This window comes from Zootoca vivipara, chromosome 1 (assembly GCF_963506605.1).
Source record: "Zootoca vivipara chromosome 1, rZooViv1.1, whole genome shotgun sequence".
NCBI lineage: Eukaryota > Metazoa > Chordata > Lepidosauria > Squamata > Lacertidae > Zootoca > Zootoca vivipara.
In genome coordinates this window covers 85,022,224-85,039,257 of record NC_083276.1, presented here as the reverse complement: position 1 = coordinate 85,039,257, position 17,034 = coordinate 85,022,224, and the positions used below count along the sequence as shown (strand labels likewise).

Below are 17,034 nucleotides of genomic sequence, written 5' to 3'. Positions count from 1 at the left end.
TCTGCATTTTGGACCATATTTATTTCTTTAAAGTATTTCTATATTGCCTTCCATTAAAATAACATCAAGATGGTGTACAATAAAATAATTCCATGCAAATTCGTTTAGCTGTGTTTTTAGTTTTTTTTCTTCATTGGATGTCCTTAACTGGTTTTTTATGTAAGTTGCTTTGGGTCCCTCTGTGACAAACAAATATAATAAATCAATAATTCAAAAAACAATTCCATAGGCAATGGAAACAATCCTATACAAAATATGTAACACATCTTGAATACAGTAGCCATGAACTGTTCAACTGTTTACTGTTCGCGTCTCCGCTCCTCCACATGCAGCTGCTGGGTGACCTTGGGCTAGTCACACTTCTCTGAAGTCTCTCAGCCCCACTCACCTCACAGAGTGTTTGTTGTGGGGGAGGAAGGGAAAGGAAATTGTTAGCCGCTTTGAGACTCCTTAGGGTAGTGATAAAGCGGGATATCAAATCCAAACTCTTCTTCTTCTTTAGAGAGATGAGAGAAAATTTAAGTAAACAAATAGGTTTTTAACAGCTGGCAGAAGCTCACCACAGCAGGAGCCTGCCGTACCTTGGTGGGGAGCTCATTTTACAAACTGGGGGCCACCATGGAGAAGGCCCTCCTCCAAGTTGCTGAGAGATGAGCTTCTGTAGGCTGCAGCATAACTAACAGGGGCCCCAACCAAGATCTCAGTGAATGGGCAGCTCAGTATGGGGAAAGGCATTTTTTCAGATCACCTGGTCCTAAGCTGTCCAGGACTTTATAAGTTAAGAGTTGTACTGTACATTTACTGTGACATACACAGTGCCATGGTATTGTTTTCTATAAATAACTCTGTTTTTTTCTTGTCAACGCAGCAATCAGCTTTGCAGTTTGATTCAGATCCTCGCCTACGATTTGTCAAAGGGGGAGAGAACCAGCCCATGCTCCTGTGTCTAAATATTCCCAGCCCTCCCACAACCACCTCGATCTGTGAATAGCCTAGCGAGTTACCAGTCCAGGTGAACAGAGGGAGCGAGAGAGACGCAGGTTAACAGACAAGAAGGCTTTAATTACACGGCAAAGTGCTCCCTTTGGCGGTTTTAAAAAACAGGGACTCCCAACTCGAGCCTCTAATGACTCAATTTGAGGGGAGATGCAAAAGGTGCTTATAACTCACTAATGACAGTGCTTGATCAAAGGTGGAGGAGTGAGGTACTGAGTTCTCTTACACCAGCTGGGTCACGGCTTTCACATCGGCAATAGAAACTGGCCTGTTCTCCCAGCCAGAGAATTTCCTCTTGCTCAGATCACGGCCATCACTCATATTTGTCTACAAATCATCTGTTTCGGAGCAGGACTACACCATTTCTGTTCAGCCGAGACAAGGCTAGCACAAGCCATGCAAGCCTGTCTTAGAGAATAAGCTCATGCATATGATCAAAATTGCCAGCCGCCCACATCTGCATAACGCAGGTGGCAGCTGCCTGGGAGATTCTGTGTCACTTTTCTAACCATGTACCAGCAAAAGCATAGCAAGATGGTGAGCATGTGTTGCGTAAGAATGAGTGACGATCCCAGATTCCTGTGGAGCATTTTTCCACACCCTGCCACCATTCTCTTGGTGCTGAGGCCAGAGCTACCAGCTTCTGCAGAGGACTGGGCTGCTGTGCATTTAATAGTTGTGTAAGAGGGAGGTTTCCACCTTGTAGGACTCTTTGTACATCATGCTGTGTATCTTCTCTCTACACAACGTGACTCTTCCTTAAACTCCAGGTATCGGGAACCTGTGGATTTCCAGATGTTGCTGAACTACAACTCCCATCAGCCCCAGGCAGCAAGGCCAATGGCCAAGGATGACGGGACATGTAGTCTGAGGGCCAAAGGTTCCCCATACCTGTTCTTCTGAATCTGGCAGCTGTACCAATCCCTGACCTCAAAAGGTTCCCCATGCCTTCAGAAAGCACTATTGGCAGTCAGACAACTGGCAGCTCAAGTTTCTCCCATCACCATAACACCTTAGTGCTTACCCGGCAGCTCTCTGCATACAAAAGTCACCTGAACCCATCTGAACTCAACTCAGGGCTGGCGTCAGGAGTAGGAGGTTTCAATGGACATCTGCTGAAGCCCATACACTTGCCCACTCTCTAGAGCCTCCTAGTCCTCCTCCTCTCATTGGGGTAGCCTGCTCACCTGCCTTCTCTGAGCATCCAAGCAATGGCAAGTGGAATGAGAGAGAGCAGAGCCCTCTACTTGCTTGGTCCCAGGGTATGGTCAAAAGATACATGAACCCACCACCTTGCTGAAGCTAAGCAGGTCTGGGTCTGCTGAGTGACTATGGGTAAAAACACCCCTTGCAGGCCAAATTAGGACCTCTGGTGGTCCCATTTGGCCTAGAGGCCAGAGATTACCCATGCCTGCTTTAATAAGTGGGGTAGTTAGTATCAGCCTTTCTGCCACCAACACTTGTAGAATGCGTGACCAAGGCAGAAGGGAAAGAAAAGTCAGACAAGACAGACAGGGATGGTGGCGGGGTAGGGGTGGGGGGTTGTGATAATGGTGGAAGGGGCTAACAAAGCATCATCAGTGGGACACCCTGCCCCCTAAGGGCATATTGCCCGGCAGCCACTCAAACCTGGCAGATTCACCATCTAAAACAATTCTCAGCCTCTTCAGCAATCCTAACATTCTCAGGTTTAGCTCTGGAAACCTTCACAAGTCACAACTCATGTTTATCCACACTTACCTTTTGCCCTGCTCTTTCCAGGCACAGGTCTGTGCTTTAGCATGCCATAATATCCAAGTGTGTGTTCCCCCACCCCGAAGCTTCCCGCATGAAAACCCACTCTTTAAAGCTGGATTGGAGCAATTGTCAATTCAGGTTTTCTGTGGATTGACATTTGCTTCAATTGAGCTCTAAAGAGTGGGTTTCTGTGGAAAAAAGCTGGGGGGGGAGGGAAGAGGAGCTTGAACACAGAACTTTAAATCATGGACAGTGCCTGGAAAGAGCAGAGGAAAGGCAAGTGTGGATAAGCCTTTGGGATGTAGACTACACTTCTGTTTATTCTGGATCCAGTGCTCTCCCACTGCTGAATTGGGAAAGCAGTACAAAAATGGCATTAGTTACAATCCACCATCTATCCTGTATCTATCCTTTTGTTTCTTATGAAATGCTGCCTTTAGATGCATCTTCCCATTATGCCAGCTTCATTATGAACTGAGGAAAAGGAACAGCCTAGCAGAGTTTTACGCCAGTAATGTGTACACCACCTTAGTTCCCCATTTATTGCACAGGTGTGTCCTCTGCATGATGGAGAGTACCCCCACTTCCAACCAGCTGCCAGACCTTTATTTCCCCTCAGCTAATGAATCCACGCTTTCCTCCTGCGAAGAGGCTTACAGAGCAAATGTATGCACCAGATACACGGGAGCGGGAGAGATGCTGCTGCTACTACGAGAGCAGAATAGCCCCTGTCCTGGACTTGCTGGGGCCACGGAAACACACAAATGCAGAAAATTGCAGAACAGCATAAGAAAAGCTGTCATGCTCTCAGCATCCCTGGAAACAGCAGTGGCATTGGTTGGGATAGAGTGTCTGGCCTTTGCCAACAGGGGGCTCATCTGCATATGGGGGTGGGCACCTTCCCTGTATAGGGGGAACACCACCCCTCACTGTTGGGGAGGAACAGCAACAGACTCAGATATATGAGAGGCAGTTGCAGTAGTTATCTGTTAAATCATCTGATCCCTTTCCCCTGCATTTACCTGTGTGGACTGCTGTCTCCTGGCCTCCCCAGGTGCAGAAGTCACTGCTGGGTCATGGGCATAGGCAGGGTTTATTTTAGGAGGGCAGGAATTATGTTAGGTGGGGAGAACCAAATTATCTGTGATATAATTGTTCAGTTAGTTCAGTATTTTTATTTATTTACTTGATGGGGGGGGACAGCTGCACCCCACCCCATCCCCATCCCACCCCAGCTACACCCATGTGCTGGAAATTGGTGTCTGAAGTCCCAATATGAGGTACCTGTGAGCATTCTAAGCAAAGACCCGTTTGCAATGCGCTCCAGTTCCCATGCATGTTCTGGAGGTAGGTTGTTTAGTGCAAAATGCTCCCTTTGTGCATCATGCGCCCTTTCTCCAGAGCTTCCACTCACCAGTGTTCCCCCTTGATGGGCTTTAAAAAATGTCTATGGCATAGGGACAAATTCTATCATAGGGACACACATCCTATCATCAGAGTTGTGGTCTCTTTGTGCAAAGTTTATAGACAGTGGTACCTCCGGTTGCGCACAGGAACCGTTCCGGAGCTTCGGTCGGATCCCGAGGAATTCACAACCGGAGGTGCCGCTTCTGCGCATGTTGTGGTAGAGCGCTTCTGAGCATGCAGCGAAACCCAGAAAAAACTTCCGGGTTTGCTGCATTTGCATCATGAAGGATACACAACCAGAGGTGCGCATATCCAGAGGTACCACTGTACTGGCTGTGACATATATCCATATCCTATGCTCCACTGTGACAACATGATGGGGTGGCCTTGAGTATCCAGGCAGCTTAAAAAACAGAAAGCAAAACCCCCTCCCATTAGTTAATAGGAGGGAGGTTTCTTACTCCAGGTCTGTGGGGTGTAAAGTTGCACCATCAATAGGGGTGTGATCATGGTCTTGAGGAGACAGTGCAAGTTTGCTCCTCCCCTGTGCCAACCCCACCTTGCCCACAACTCCCCTCTGTTTCAGTACTTCCACCAGCATAATCTCACTGGCACAGCAGATTTGCAGTTCTGTGTCAATGTATCTCCTGTTTTGTCAGCATAGCAGGAGTTCTGCCAAATCCTATGTCTTATCAGCCAGCAAAGCTGAAGTACAGGGTTGCTCTTTTTTAATATGACTCCAACGCCTATGGTGGTGCTAAACAACATAACATTCCTTCAACCCTTCCCCACCTCTTCCTTGATTTGCAAGCACTGTTAAGGATATGCAGGAGAAGCATCCCCCATGCTGTTGGTCTACCAGGTATCACAGGTGTGTCGCTCTCACAGAACAGAAGGCACCAAGTAGAAAAAGCAGGTACCTTTTGACCCATTCAACAGCAGCCCTATGACGTTTTTTCTTCAGACATAGTCAGGTCTCATTTATTGCAACAGTCAAGATTCAACATATATCAAACCAGTGCACTGCAACTTAAGGAGACCTGAGGCTAAGCTGCCAAGAAAAGGCAAACTTTACCCAGGACCACACACAAAATAAGCTCCACCCTCCTGTCTTATAAAAAGGAAACACAGTAGCAAATCTGCAATATGTCACCCCAACACATCCAGATAGTGTTGAAATCTGATTACCAGGCATCAGATGCCATGTACGCAGGATCACACCCTTGTTTAACTAATTGGGAAAAGCTAACATCCTCTGCTTCTGTACTGAGACAATCATTAACACAGGGTGGAATCTGTACTTCATCCATGTAGGCAAACCACTTACCCTCTTGCCATGGGAACTGTGAAAAACCTGGGATGAGTCCACACTATGACTACAATCTTGTATGTATTGATGCAAAGATCCTGCATTGCAGGGGGCTAGACCAGATGATTCTTGTGGTCCCTTCTCACTGTACAATTCTATGATTCTATGAAAGATCCCTGAAATCCATGAACCTTATTTACATCTGACTATGCTTAGGAACAGGAGGCAAGTGTACAGTATGTTCACCCAGAAACAAGTCACCTAGTTTTGCAAATATATTGGGGCGGTTTATGCCTCTTCCAGCTCCTGCTCCTGGCTGCATGTAGCAACCCACAGAGATTATTACTCAGGGAACGTTCCACTCCGTACTTCCCCACCCCAAAGTAATAAAAAGCTCATCCAATTGGTCTAGTGGACAGAAATTTGTACTTCGATCCATGGGCCCCGAGTTCAAGTCTCATCCCTATCACCAACTCTGTATATTACTTATTTCATGCATTTATATCCCACCTTTTTTTCCATGGAGCTCTAGTCGTTGTACAAGGTTCTCCCCTTCCTCATTTAATCCCCACAACAACCCTGTGAAGGCTGAGCAGCAGTGACTGGCCCAAGGTCACCCAGTGAGCTTCATGGTCAAGTAGGGATCTGAACCCTGGTCTCTCAGGTCCTAGTAAGACACTCTAACCACTACACCACACTGGCTCTTGGGCATCACTGGACCCCCTGCCCCTTTAACACATCTGTAATGTGGGAACTGCAGAATACTGTAAGAGCAAACACAAGATCAGAAAGTAGGTGCATTTGCAAAGACCTGTTAGAATCATGAACTCAAGCTCCTCACTCACCATACTCCCTTTTACACCCACACAACCACAGTCCAGCACTGCTTGCTTGCGCGCACACACACACACACGCACACACACCTCACCCACATAAAATACACACACATATACATACTGTACTGTATGCCTCCTTACTGGCAACTCCTGCAGGGTGCTGAACATATTGCTCTGCTTTCCTTTGGGCAACATCAGTGAACGGGTCTTGTTGTCTGGGCAGCCCAGGACCTCCATACACACTGCCTAAGCTTGTGGCCCAGGGAGGTCACTTCAGTGCTGCTCCCCCCCCCCCCCCGGCTTCACCCCCCTGGAGACACAATCCATTGTCTCTCAAGACAGAGGGATGCCGACAACAATGTCTGTTCTATCCATTCAATTGCATAAGCAGATGTTAAGCAGAAACACACACCGCAGACATTAATCCATGCATGTACATAACCAATTCTCTCTCTCGCCCACCCCCACCCAGTGGTTTGCCTTACATGCCACTGTGCCTCAGTTCTCCTCTATGTGTTTATTATAATAGATCTGAAATGCAATTTCCCGGACCTTCACCTGGGACACTGGTAAATTCCCCATGGATTAAATGCAACAGGCCTTCTCTCTCCCTTTGCAGCTACATCCTGGTGGAGAGTGTCAAACAGACGCTGCCTTGACATCTTCATTGAACAGAACCTATTCCACTCACTTGGGGTGGCTCATGATGGCCAAGGGATGGTTGGGTTGGATTCTGAGCGCCCAACCCACTATCAGATAGAGGGGAGCGTGACTGGTTCAATCACACTGGGCACAGAGCCTCCGGGCCCCAGGGGGCATTTCAACTATGATTTAGAATGAAGGGCAAGAGGCTGAGGAGTGCTGAATTTTAGTATCACATGGGGTGCTGCTGAAATCGGAGACTCCAAGATCCGCCACTGGCACTATCATCCCCCCCCCCACCTACCCTAGCCTTAAGCATCCTTCCACTGTTTTAGTGTTGAGAAGCAAGTGTCTGTCAGTCTTAGGAACTGGACTTATCCCATTTGGCAGGCAAGTTTCTTGTGCTATCCAAGTCTCACCCGAACCAGTGTCCCTTCCTCCCCCTCACATCCTGCCATCCAAATAACCGACATACAGCGACATCCCTCCTACTCCCCGGCGGAGATCATCCCTCACCCCCACAGAAGCAAGACTTCCTTAATCCCCCTTTCTTCATTCTCCCTCCCCAAATAGACATTGCAACACAAACACCACATGCACATGTCCTTGTCAAGACCTAAAAGCACAAGGACCTTTATGGAAGGGGGCAGATTCCAGCAAAAAGACCCACAGAGTTTGGGGAGAGGAAAGATGGAAGTGTCAAGAAGGGCAGTTTACCATGTCTGCTCTTTGAATCTGATTGACCTGTGCTCCCCCCACCCTCTCACTCTATAGCACTAAATGAGTTGAAACACGATTTCACAGTGAAAGGCCCGCAGGTCACAGGCTGTGGTTGCTACTGCTTTAATTAACACAAGTTCCAACGGTAATAAATTATATTTTTGGAGGGGTGGCAGTAGGGGGTGGAGAGAGAAAAAACTAACCCAAAAATAACTATTACAAACAAAACAAAGCAAAATGGAGATGAGAGCGGGAAGGAAGTATATATAATTATTAATCCTAACCCAGACTTTCAACACAAATGTTTTGTGATGGGGGGGAGATTCAATCAGGAGGCAGATAGTAGCACACAATGATGAAATGAGGAACATTTCCCATTTATCCCGAAATGGGGGGAGGAGAGAGGGAGCCGTGATACCTGTTTGAACTGAGGTAACCTTAAGAAACAGGAGGCTGAGTGCACATTATGTGTTTCAACCACATTCAAATGACATTTCCCCCCACAAGGAAATCTGGGCACTGTAGTTTCTTAAGGATTACTGGGAATTGTATTGGAAGGATAAACTACAGCGCCCAAAATCCTAAAAGGTGGGAAATGTGTTTCCAATGCACTTTAAAGGTACAGAATCATAGAATCGTGGAGTTGGAAGGGATCCCTGCGGATCATCTAGTCCAACCCCCTGCAATGCAGGAATCTCAACTAAAACATCCATGGCAGGTGGCCATCTAACCTCTGCTTAAAAACCTCAAAGGAAGGAGAGTCCACACTTCCCAAGGGAGACCATTCCATTGTCAAACAGCTCTTGCTGTCACAAAGTTTTCCCTGATGTTTAGTCAAAATTTCCTTTCTTATAACTTGAATCCATTGAGTCGAGTCCTACCCTCCGGAGCAAGAGAAAACAAGATGATGAGAAAACAAGAAGATACTGGAAGATGGCTATCCTATCGCTTCTCAGTCTCCTCTTTTCCAGGCTAATAATGCACAGGCAAGCCTGAGTCTTCCACTTCTTGAGATGACCTCCATTCAAACAGATGTTGTAGCTTCCCCACAATTCAAAATACTGTAAATGGGAAATGTCCCTGCATCATCACAAAAGAAAATCAGAAGTTTGTTTGAGAACATGTGATTTGACCACCTGTACTCATCCGAGACAGTAGATTCTCCTACCTGGATGCTAGAGCCTTGAGGTGTTTAGGAGAAGGCCTTCCCCCCACCATCTCCTTCCCAAGCTCTAGCAAAATGTAGGCTCCCAAGCCTTGATTGCGGCCTCTGGGCTGCAGACTGTAACGGCTGGCAGAGATGCCGAATTATTTTCTACCTTCAACACCTGTGTGGCAAAAGGCAGAAATGCAGCAGGTGAATTTCCAGCATAGCACTGCCATCACAAGCAAATGTTCTGAGGCATTTCTGCTTTTCACCACCTCTGCTGGCACGGCAGAAAAGCCCTATCAGGAAAAAGAAAAAGCAGGCAAAGACTGGGCAATCCCAAGGCAAATGGCAGCAAGTAACAATTTTTTAAAAAAGTATCCACGTTTCAATCTGAATCAGGTGCATTTGACTGTTTTCAAGCACCCAGACTGGATGTGCTCTCAGAACAGGCCTCTCTTCAACCTGGGGCTTATCCACACTTACCTTTTGCCCCATGCTTTCCAGGCACAGGCCCAAACGTTAGCGCTCCATATCCAAGAGCTCTTCTTTCCCTGCAAAAACCCGCTCTTTAAAACCGATGCACAACAAACGTCAATTTGTGTTTTCCGTGGACTGCCATTTGCTCCAGTTCAGCTGTAAAGAGCAGATTTCCATGGGGACAACTCAAGAGCAAAAAAAAGTGCTTGGACACTGAGCTTTAAAGGGCAGGCAGTGCCTGGAAAGCGCAGAGGAAAAGTAAGTTTGTCCTCCTGTCATTATTGGATCCATCAGCCCCAGCCAACATGGAATTATGGGAGTTGTGGTCCCAAACACAAGACTGGAGAAGGCTACTATAAGCCATTCATTATCCCCTTATTTCACTGGTTGTACCTCCTATGTGCCCCACCACCACCCAAATGTAGTGTGGTCATCTGATATCTAACAGAGAGCAGGACTAAAGCTAAACAAAAATGAGCAATGCATTTATTCTTACCAATTCACACTCCTAGGAGGGAAGTGCACTGTATCCTAGGTGTCCCCACCAGCTTTAACTGGGTATGACCGTCTGATAGTTAAAACATGCCCTGTTTCTAATTTGTGTCTGTGGCCCTTCTAACCACAGCCTCTTGATAAGGAGTATGTAGTATTTCCTTTTGAAATTTAACATCACAGCCAGAAATCTAGTATCCACTGCCTGACTCGCAGTTGACAGCAGAATTCGCAAGATCACTCATGTGCAGAGGGATGTATATGGCTCAGGGTGTTAGGAAGAGCTCACTTCCCCCACAACCCATTCCAAGAGATGACTCCTTCCTTGCACCCACTTACAGGAGCCTGAGAGACAGTTACCTTGTACAGTATATTATTTACCAAGAGGGAAGGGACTGGCCCAAGGGCTCCCAGGAAGAGCCAGTGTCAGAGTCTGTGCCAAATGCAAGGCTCATTCTGAGCCCCAAAACAACCGGGCCCCAAACTCAGAGGGGAGGAGTTTCTGCTCTTTGGCACTGATCAGGCTCTAGCCCTCAAGGAAGGGACCTGCCCTTCGAAGAAAACGATTAAGACATTGTGTGTCTTTCATAACAAGGCAGCTCAGAACAGCGCAGCATTTCTCCCTAATGAGAGCAGCCCTCTGCGTGCCTTGGCGCATGCCTTTCATCCAAGCATCTCCGAGCCTTTTCCAAACATGATGCTGATTGATTGATTGATTGATTGATTAATGAAATCATCACCTCCCCACCACCCTTTTTATATAGGCATGTGTATATATGAGAAAATGCTTCCAATCCCACTGGGTCTTTGAGAAACACAAAGTATATAAACATTTTTCTCCTCTGTTTAAATGATTCACAAAGAGGGGACAAAGTGGCTGCTAATTCCACAGAATGATACAACAGCCAGGACTCCAGAAGCGAACACAGGAATCCAGTTTCTCCACTAGACCCCAAATTCTCTCCCAGTCCCTAAACTAGAAAGGTAATGATCCCCCATCCCATATGCTTTGAATGCTGCTTCCTTTCCATTGCTAGAATAGATATTGGTGATTATATCCTCCAAGTTTCCTCTTCTTCTATGAATGGATGTTCATTTTCTGCTGATAACTTCACTGTTAAACCTATTTTGGGTTAACACATTTTCAGTACCAATGCCGCAAGCACTGGTCCTTGTGGGTAATTTTCACTTTCTATTCCTACATACACACTTTCCCATTCCCAAAAATCTCAACAAGGGCAATCCCAATTGTTCATCATTATAAATCTATACAGAAGGTTAAAGGGAGAGCGAGATGGGATAGAAACTCAAAGCCACCCAGTGATCTTCATGACTAAGCCGGGGATTTGAACAAAATCTATCACGCTCAAACTCAGAACTCAAACCATGTGCTTAAACTCCAGTCAGATAATAGGGGTAAGGGTGTTGGTTCTGCAGCACTTCCACATAAAATTGCTAAATTGGGTAGCTGCAATGAAACCAAAAGCCATTGGGACTACAGAAGGACCCAACACACCCTAACAGGTTACCCAATCAAGAAAGAAGAGAAAAAAGTGAGGCCCCTAATAGACTACCATCGTAATACTGTAGAACACAACCTATGATAACACAGAGCAGGACAGATCACTGGGTTTATATCCTATACAACACACTTTATTAAGGCTTAGCTAAGTGTAGTACAACTGACTTTTGGGAAACCATGAGATTTTTCACCTGCTCCTGCACACCAGAAGGATCCTGTGCTGAAGAATGAGTAAGGCCCTCTTGGAGAAAAGACTGCCAAATTTCTGAGAGTCTCAAATGAATGAATTCAGCACGACCGAAAAGAGCTACCCATGGCCTCAAGCAAACTGGTGTTTTGTTCTAGTCGCAGATAGTGTCAATCTTACCCAGAGGATAAAACCAATGGATTTTGCTCTGTACATGACATTGGGACTCTTAAATTCTGTTCCCGGCTCCAAAGCGGGAATTGTGACTGGTAAATGAGAGCGACATCCAGGAGCCCAACCCCCCCCCCCCAATTTCTCTAGCACCACTTCCAGGAGAAGAGGCACAGACCCCTAACCCCGAACTCAAAAACTGACAGGAATGGAGGCTCTTCCCCAAAATGTTTTCATGTCAGAGCAAATGCCCATTGGCAAGAATTTCACCATTACGGATGGAGTGTAGAGGGAGATGACAGCCCGGATTATAAGGTGCTGGGGGGTGGGGGAGAGAGGAGGCGTGAAATAATCCTGATGACTAGAACCACTCGTAAAAGAGACAAATCTGCTTCGACACTGCATTCCTGGGAGAGTTGTAATTATAGAAACGGCTCCCAAGTGACATCTCCTCCAAGCCCTTGGGGGTTTCGAGGGGCTGCATTAGGAGGGGATATGTAATTAATCTCCTCTTAGCATGGTGCTTATGCTGGGGGCATTGGAGGGGGGGAAGGCAGTCAATTCCCGGCTGCGTGGTAAAGGCCTTGCCAACGAGTGGAGAGGGTTTGGAAAGCGGGGAAGCCAGAGAAAACCAAAAGGCGAGGGTCTTACCTTTGGCCCCAGAGACTGAGGAGAAGCAGGGGGCAGAGCCAAAGAAGCAGAGTTTGTCCCATCCTGGCTGCTGGAAGTTTTAGTCTGTCTACCAGCTGGTTCTTCTTGTTTAAGGGCTAGTAGGGTGGGGATGGGGGTAGGTTGTCTCTTCGCTGCTTGCTTGCTGCTGCTGCTGCCGATTTGCGCTCTTTCTCTCTACTCCTGTCACTTTCCCCTGCTCTTTTAGGACCTCATTGATCGCCTTGGATTGGGAGAGGGAGGTGGTTTTGTTTTTTCGACAGCTCGTTGCAAAGATTTGCAAGCCCAAACTGCAGCGAGCACCTCGGGCCTGCCCTCTCTCTCTCTCTCTTCCCCACCCTTCTCGTTCCTTCACCAGGGCAGCTGGTTTTCGAAGAGGCGTCGAGGGTTAGTCGTCGTCCGTGAAGGTAGCAACGGGCTCCACGGTTGTCCTCGGAGCTCCATGCGGGCAGGTCCTCCTCCTCCTCCACCCCCCCATCCGAGAGCGCTGGGAAGAAAAAGAAGGAGGCTGGCAAAGATCTCTCTCTCTCTGCCTCCCTGTCTTATGTACACACCCTCTTTCCTTTGCAACTTTTGAACCCCCCCCCACCCGGCTTGCTGAAGTTGCAAGCAGGGGCTGCAGCGGCTCTATCAGGGCAGGGTAATCTTTCTTCGGGGGGAAGGGAGGGGGCAAGGGTGGGGTCAGGCTGGGCCCGGCGGGCACGTGCGGCCCCCGCAGCCCGCCCCTCCACTCATCGCGGCTGCTCCCGCCGGGGCAGCTGGCGACCGAGCCGTGGGGAGGAGGGCGCACGAGGCAGCGCGCCGAGACCGGCGACCACGGCGGAGGCGGATTCTTCTCGGCCTGGACGGGACGGGAAGGCAGCAAAAAGCTCTCCACGCGCAGCGAGCAACCGCCGAGCCAGCGCCCCAAGCCCGAGTCCCGACACGCCCGTGCAGGAGCCCTCAGGCGGGCAGGCGGGAAAAGGACGGGCCGGGAAGCGTGTGCCAACCGCACACCCTGAGACATGCACCCTCGCACACATACGCACGCATCTGCAGAGACGCGCACAGCCATCCCGTGCAACCCCGGCCGCACTTGCGCGCCCACATCCTTTGCAGAAGTAACGGCTCCAATGCTGCATGCACGCCCACACGTGCACGGCCCAACGCTGAGAACACGCGCACAGGCGCGCATCGCCATGCACACAGCAGGATGCATATCGGGAGAAATGGGCGCACGACACGTTCGCGCAAGACAGGCGCAACACCCAGCAGTCACAAATATTTGCATAGATTATTTATATGCTGGCAGACTCAGTCCCTGTATATTTTTTGCTAACTATCCACCGGACTTTCCAGCCCGGGCATGCAGCTGCATCACAGTGTGTGGCTGAAACACAACTGCAGTACCTACCGACACAGTTGCAAATGACCACACAAATGCATGCACAACTGTGCAATCCGATAGTTTAAGGCTCGCACACACATCATCATCATCATCATTATAAGGCCACTTACGTACAGCCTGTTCGTATGCGTCCTCGTGTAAATAAAGAATATTGCAAACGGTCCATGGATCCTTCTAGGTACGCATGTATATACTGTACAGCCTTAGCTTTTCCATATTCACACATACAGGTACAGGGTTCATGAGTTATGTTATTGCTGTATCCTGCTCTAATATCAACAGATATAGGACAGCTTAGGAATGTTTTAATTAATAGACAAATTGCCCCCATTCAATTACACAGCCCTGCTCTTTAATCATTAGATAGCTAGGACTTGTCTGTTCTGGGTAGATGGACTGAGTAGAGGGAGGGGCTTCCTGGTCAATGGCTGCTCCTGCCTCATACAGGAGTCTGGGCTCTAGATGGTGTTCCTTATGAGGCCTTCACTATTCAGTAGGTGCTGTAGGAGAACCAGAGCTATTTGGATTTCTGAAACCTTTAAAAATTATCAATTCCCATCATGGTAATGAAATAGCCTGGGGGGAAATGGATGGTGTTTGTTTACAAAATGTATTTTTATTAGCATTATTTGTACTTACATTTATGACACTCACTCTAGTACCTTTAATGTGCTTCAAATCCCTGTTGAGGATTTGAGAAATACCCGTATGTCTGCTGCCATTCTTAAGCATTAAGAAATGAAATTATTGGCCTGAAAGGCTTGTGGAAGTTTACAGTCATTGATCAGAATGCAGATAGATAGTGTTAGCTTTAAACCTCCCTTTAGTCCAGGGGTAGGGAACCTATTTCAGCTTGAGGGCCACATTCTCTTCTGGGCAACCTTATGAGTGTCACATGGAAGAGGTGGGTGGAGCAAGAGGCAAAAGTAGGCAGGGCAACAAATGTAAAATTTACCTTTGTGCAATAGACTACTTTTCTATACCCTCTCAAATTCCCTCTCACACATACCCTATTCTCCATCCAAGCAAACTGGAAAGCATTATGGTATTTACCTCGATTTCTTATTATTACTACTTCATTTATGATTCATCTTACATCCAAAGGTCTCAAGGTGAGTTGCACAGCAAACAAGTAAATATTAAAGACGCACATGAAAAGTGACCACACTGAAATCCCCCAAGTAAATATTTCCCACCATGAAATTATCAGAAGCAATCACCACAAAACAGCAAGCAGCTAAAACATCCAAAAAGCAAGCAAGGAACAACTATGAACATTCAAATACTTGGGTGCCTTAAAAAAAACTCTTAGCGTGGAGGTGAAAAGATGTTGGAAGCCGCCAGGCATACCGCCCTGGGGAGAGCATTACAGAGATGGGGAGTCGTGGCACAAAAAGATAGGGGGGACATTAACAACTGCTTAATCGCGTGTCATCCTTATTTGTGAATATATTTTTTATTTTTAGAACAGGAGGGAATGGGGAGCAGATTGCTTCTCCCCCCACACACACACATCTCCAAGGACACATTCCAGCTGGGCAAAAATAGGGGAGGGGGCAGTGAGAGTATGGCCTGGAGAGAGTTCCAAGGGCCAGATGGAGAGCTCTGAGATTCCCCACTCCTGCTAGAGATTGCCTTGCCTTCTCTTGCTATATATTGTGCCAAAGTCTGTGAGCCCTCAAGCTGCCGATTGAGAGGAAGGAGAAGCTGCCTCTTGATGCCTATGGAGAAATCAACTGCAAACCACATACATAGATGTGGACTTTACAAGCAGGGTGAATGTGAAGCAGCAGGCAGGGATGCTGGCTTCCCTCCCCTCCACCATCATTTCATTGGCCTTCTAACTTGGTAATGGTGACTGAGGAAGCATAGGAGCCAACTCCTAGGGGTTGAGGTACCTTCGCCCCTCCCCCAATAAAATATTAGAGAGAGTCAGGCTACCCCCCCCCCCAAAAAAAATGTTTATGGGCATTGCCATTCCTATGGTGTGCATACACCGTGACTTGTGATCAACTATGCAGGGCGAGGCTTACCTCTCCCCCCCCCAATATTTTATTCAAGTTGGCCCCCCTGTGAGGATGGAGCCTCCACAGACAAAAAACTGCTCACCAGTACCTTCCACACACAGCTGAAATGGTGATGTGGGAGCTAACACACTCAGCCCAAGTACACAGGAGAGGCTGCCATGGAGGGGCTGCAAAGCCACCTCCCCAACAGCAGTGTGGCTGCCACTTGGGGCAGGTGTGGGGCAGGACTTGGTGAGGTTTGATTCCTTGTGCAGCCCAGCCTCAGCGCCCCACCTACCCTGCACCTCCCCCCACCATCCAGGTAAGGGGCAGTGACACTGCTGAGGGGGGGGCAGCTCAACAGCAGCTCCTTCCAGTATTTCCCTTTACATGTTTACATTGCCCAAGTTTTCACTCCTGCACAGGAGTTATCTCTTAGTCTAATCTACTTTACAGGCTTGTTGTTGTGAGGATAAAGTGTGGCAGTGGTGTGGGGTGTGAACCACACGCTGCCACCCTGAGTTCCTTGAAGGAAGGGCAGGGGTTTAAAACTAGAATAAATAATTTGTCCAGTGGATCGATCAGTTAAAGTTCATATAAATAATGACATTTTTAAAAAAATAAAAAACAACAACCCGTAACTACCAACCATGGTAAAAGTGAATACATATTTTTCTGTTTATTTTTCTGAATGCTAGCATGCACCTCTGTAGTCTTCTGTTTCATAATAAACAGCTTTTGATACTTGTGGTTTCACCTGAGAATTCAAGGGTTTTGGCACTGGCATTGCTCACTTTGAGACCTCATGGGCTGAATCCACATGAAGGTTTGGGTGTTGGACAGATGTGCATCCAGTGAACATATATCCCCCCCATCCCCGTCTTACTCATGCTGTGACTAGATGGCTCTGCTGCTCAATGGATGCACACATAGATGGAGCGAAAGGCAGACTTGGGAAATTGTTAATGTGAATTCTGCTGTGAATTCTGTAAATAATAACAATTATCATTATAAGGAGAAGTTGATGCATTAATATAGAAATTTAGAGTGTCCAAAATGTTTCATACACACTATGCCAGTAATCTAGACTATGAAAGGTAGATCAGATCTGTTCGTATCGCAGATGGGAAAATGTCTTGATCAGGGCCAGCCCAAGACATTTTTCTGTCTGAGACGAAAGATAAGATGGTGCCTCCTGCCTATTCCAGGAACAGAAGCTGACTGGAGTGCAGAGGTGTACTTAGGCTCTCTTGTACCCTTGGCAAGGAGCTGTATCCCTGCCCCACATCCTTGTGCCTTTGGCAATCACCGTCTCTCTCTGTCTTT

General features: G+C 47.5%; 1 protein-coding gene across 1 annotated transcript in view; it reads right to left on the bottom strand.

Annotated features, from left to right (window-relative positions):
* Positions 1 to 12,977, bottom strand: part of WNT10A (Wnt family member 10A) — a 47,812-nt gene extending 34,835 nt beyond the window's left edge. Inside the window, exon 1 of the mRNA XM_035127221.2 lies at positions 12,298 to 12,977. Coding sequence (XP_034983112.1) covers positions 12,298 to 12,359 — 62 coding nt within the window. The 5' untranslated portion in view covers positions 12,360 to 12,977. The remainder of the gene's footprint in view (positions 1 to 12,297) is intronic.
* Positions 12,978 to 17,034: the final 4,057 nt, after the last annotated feature.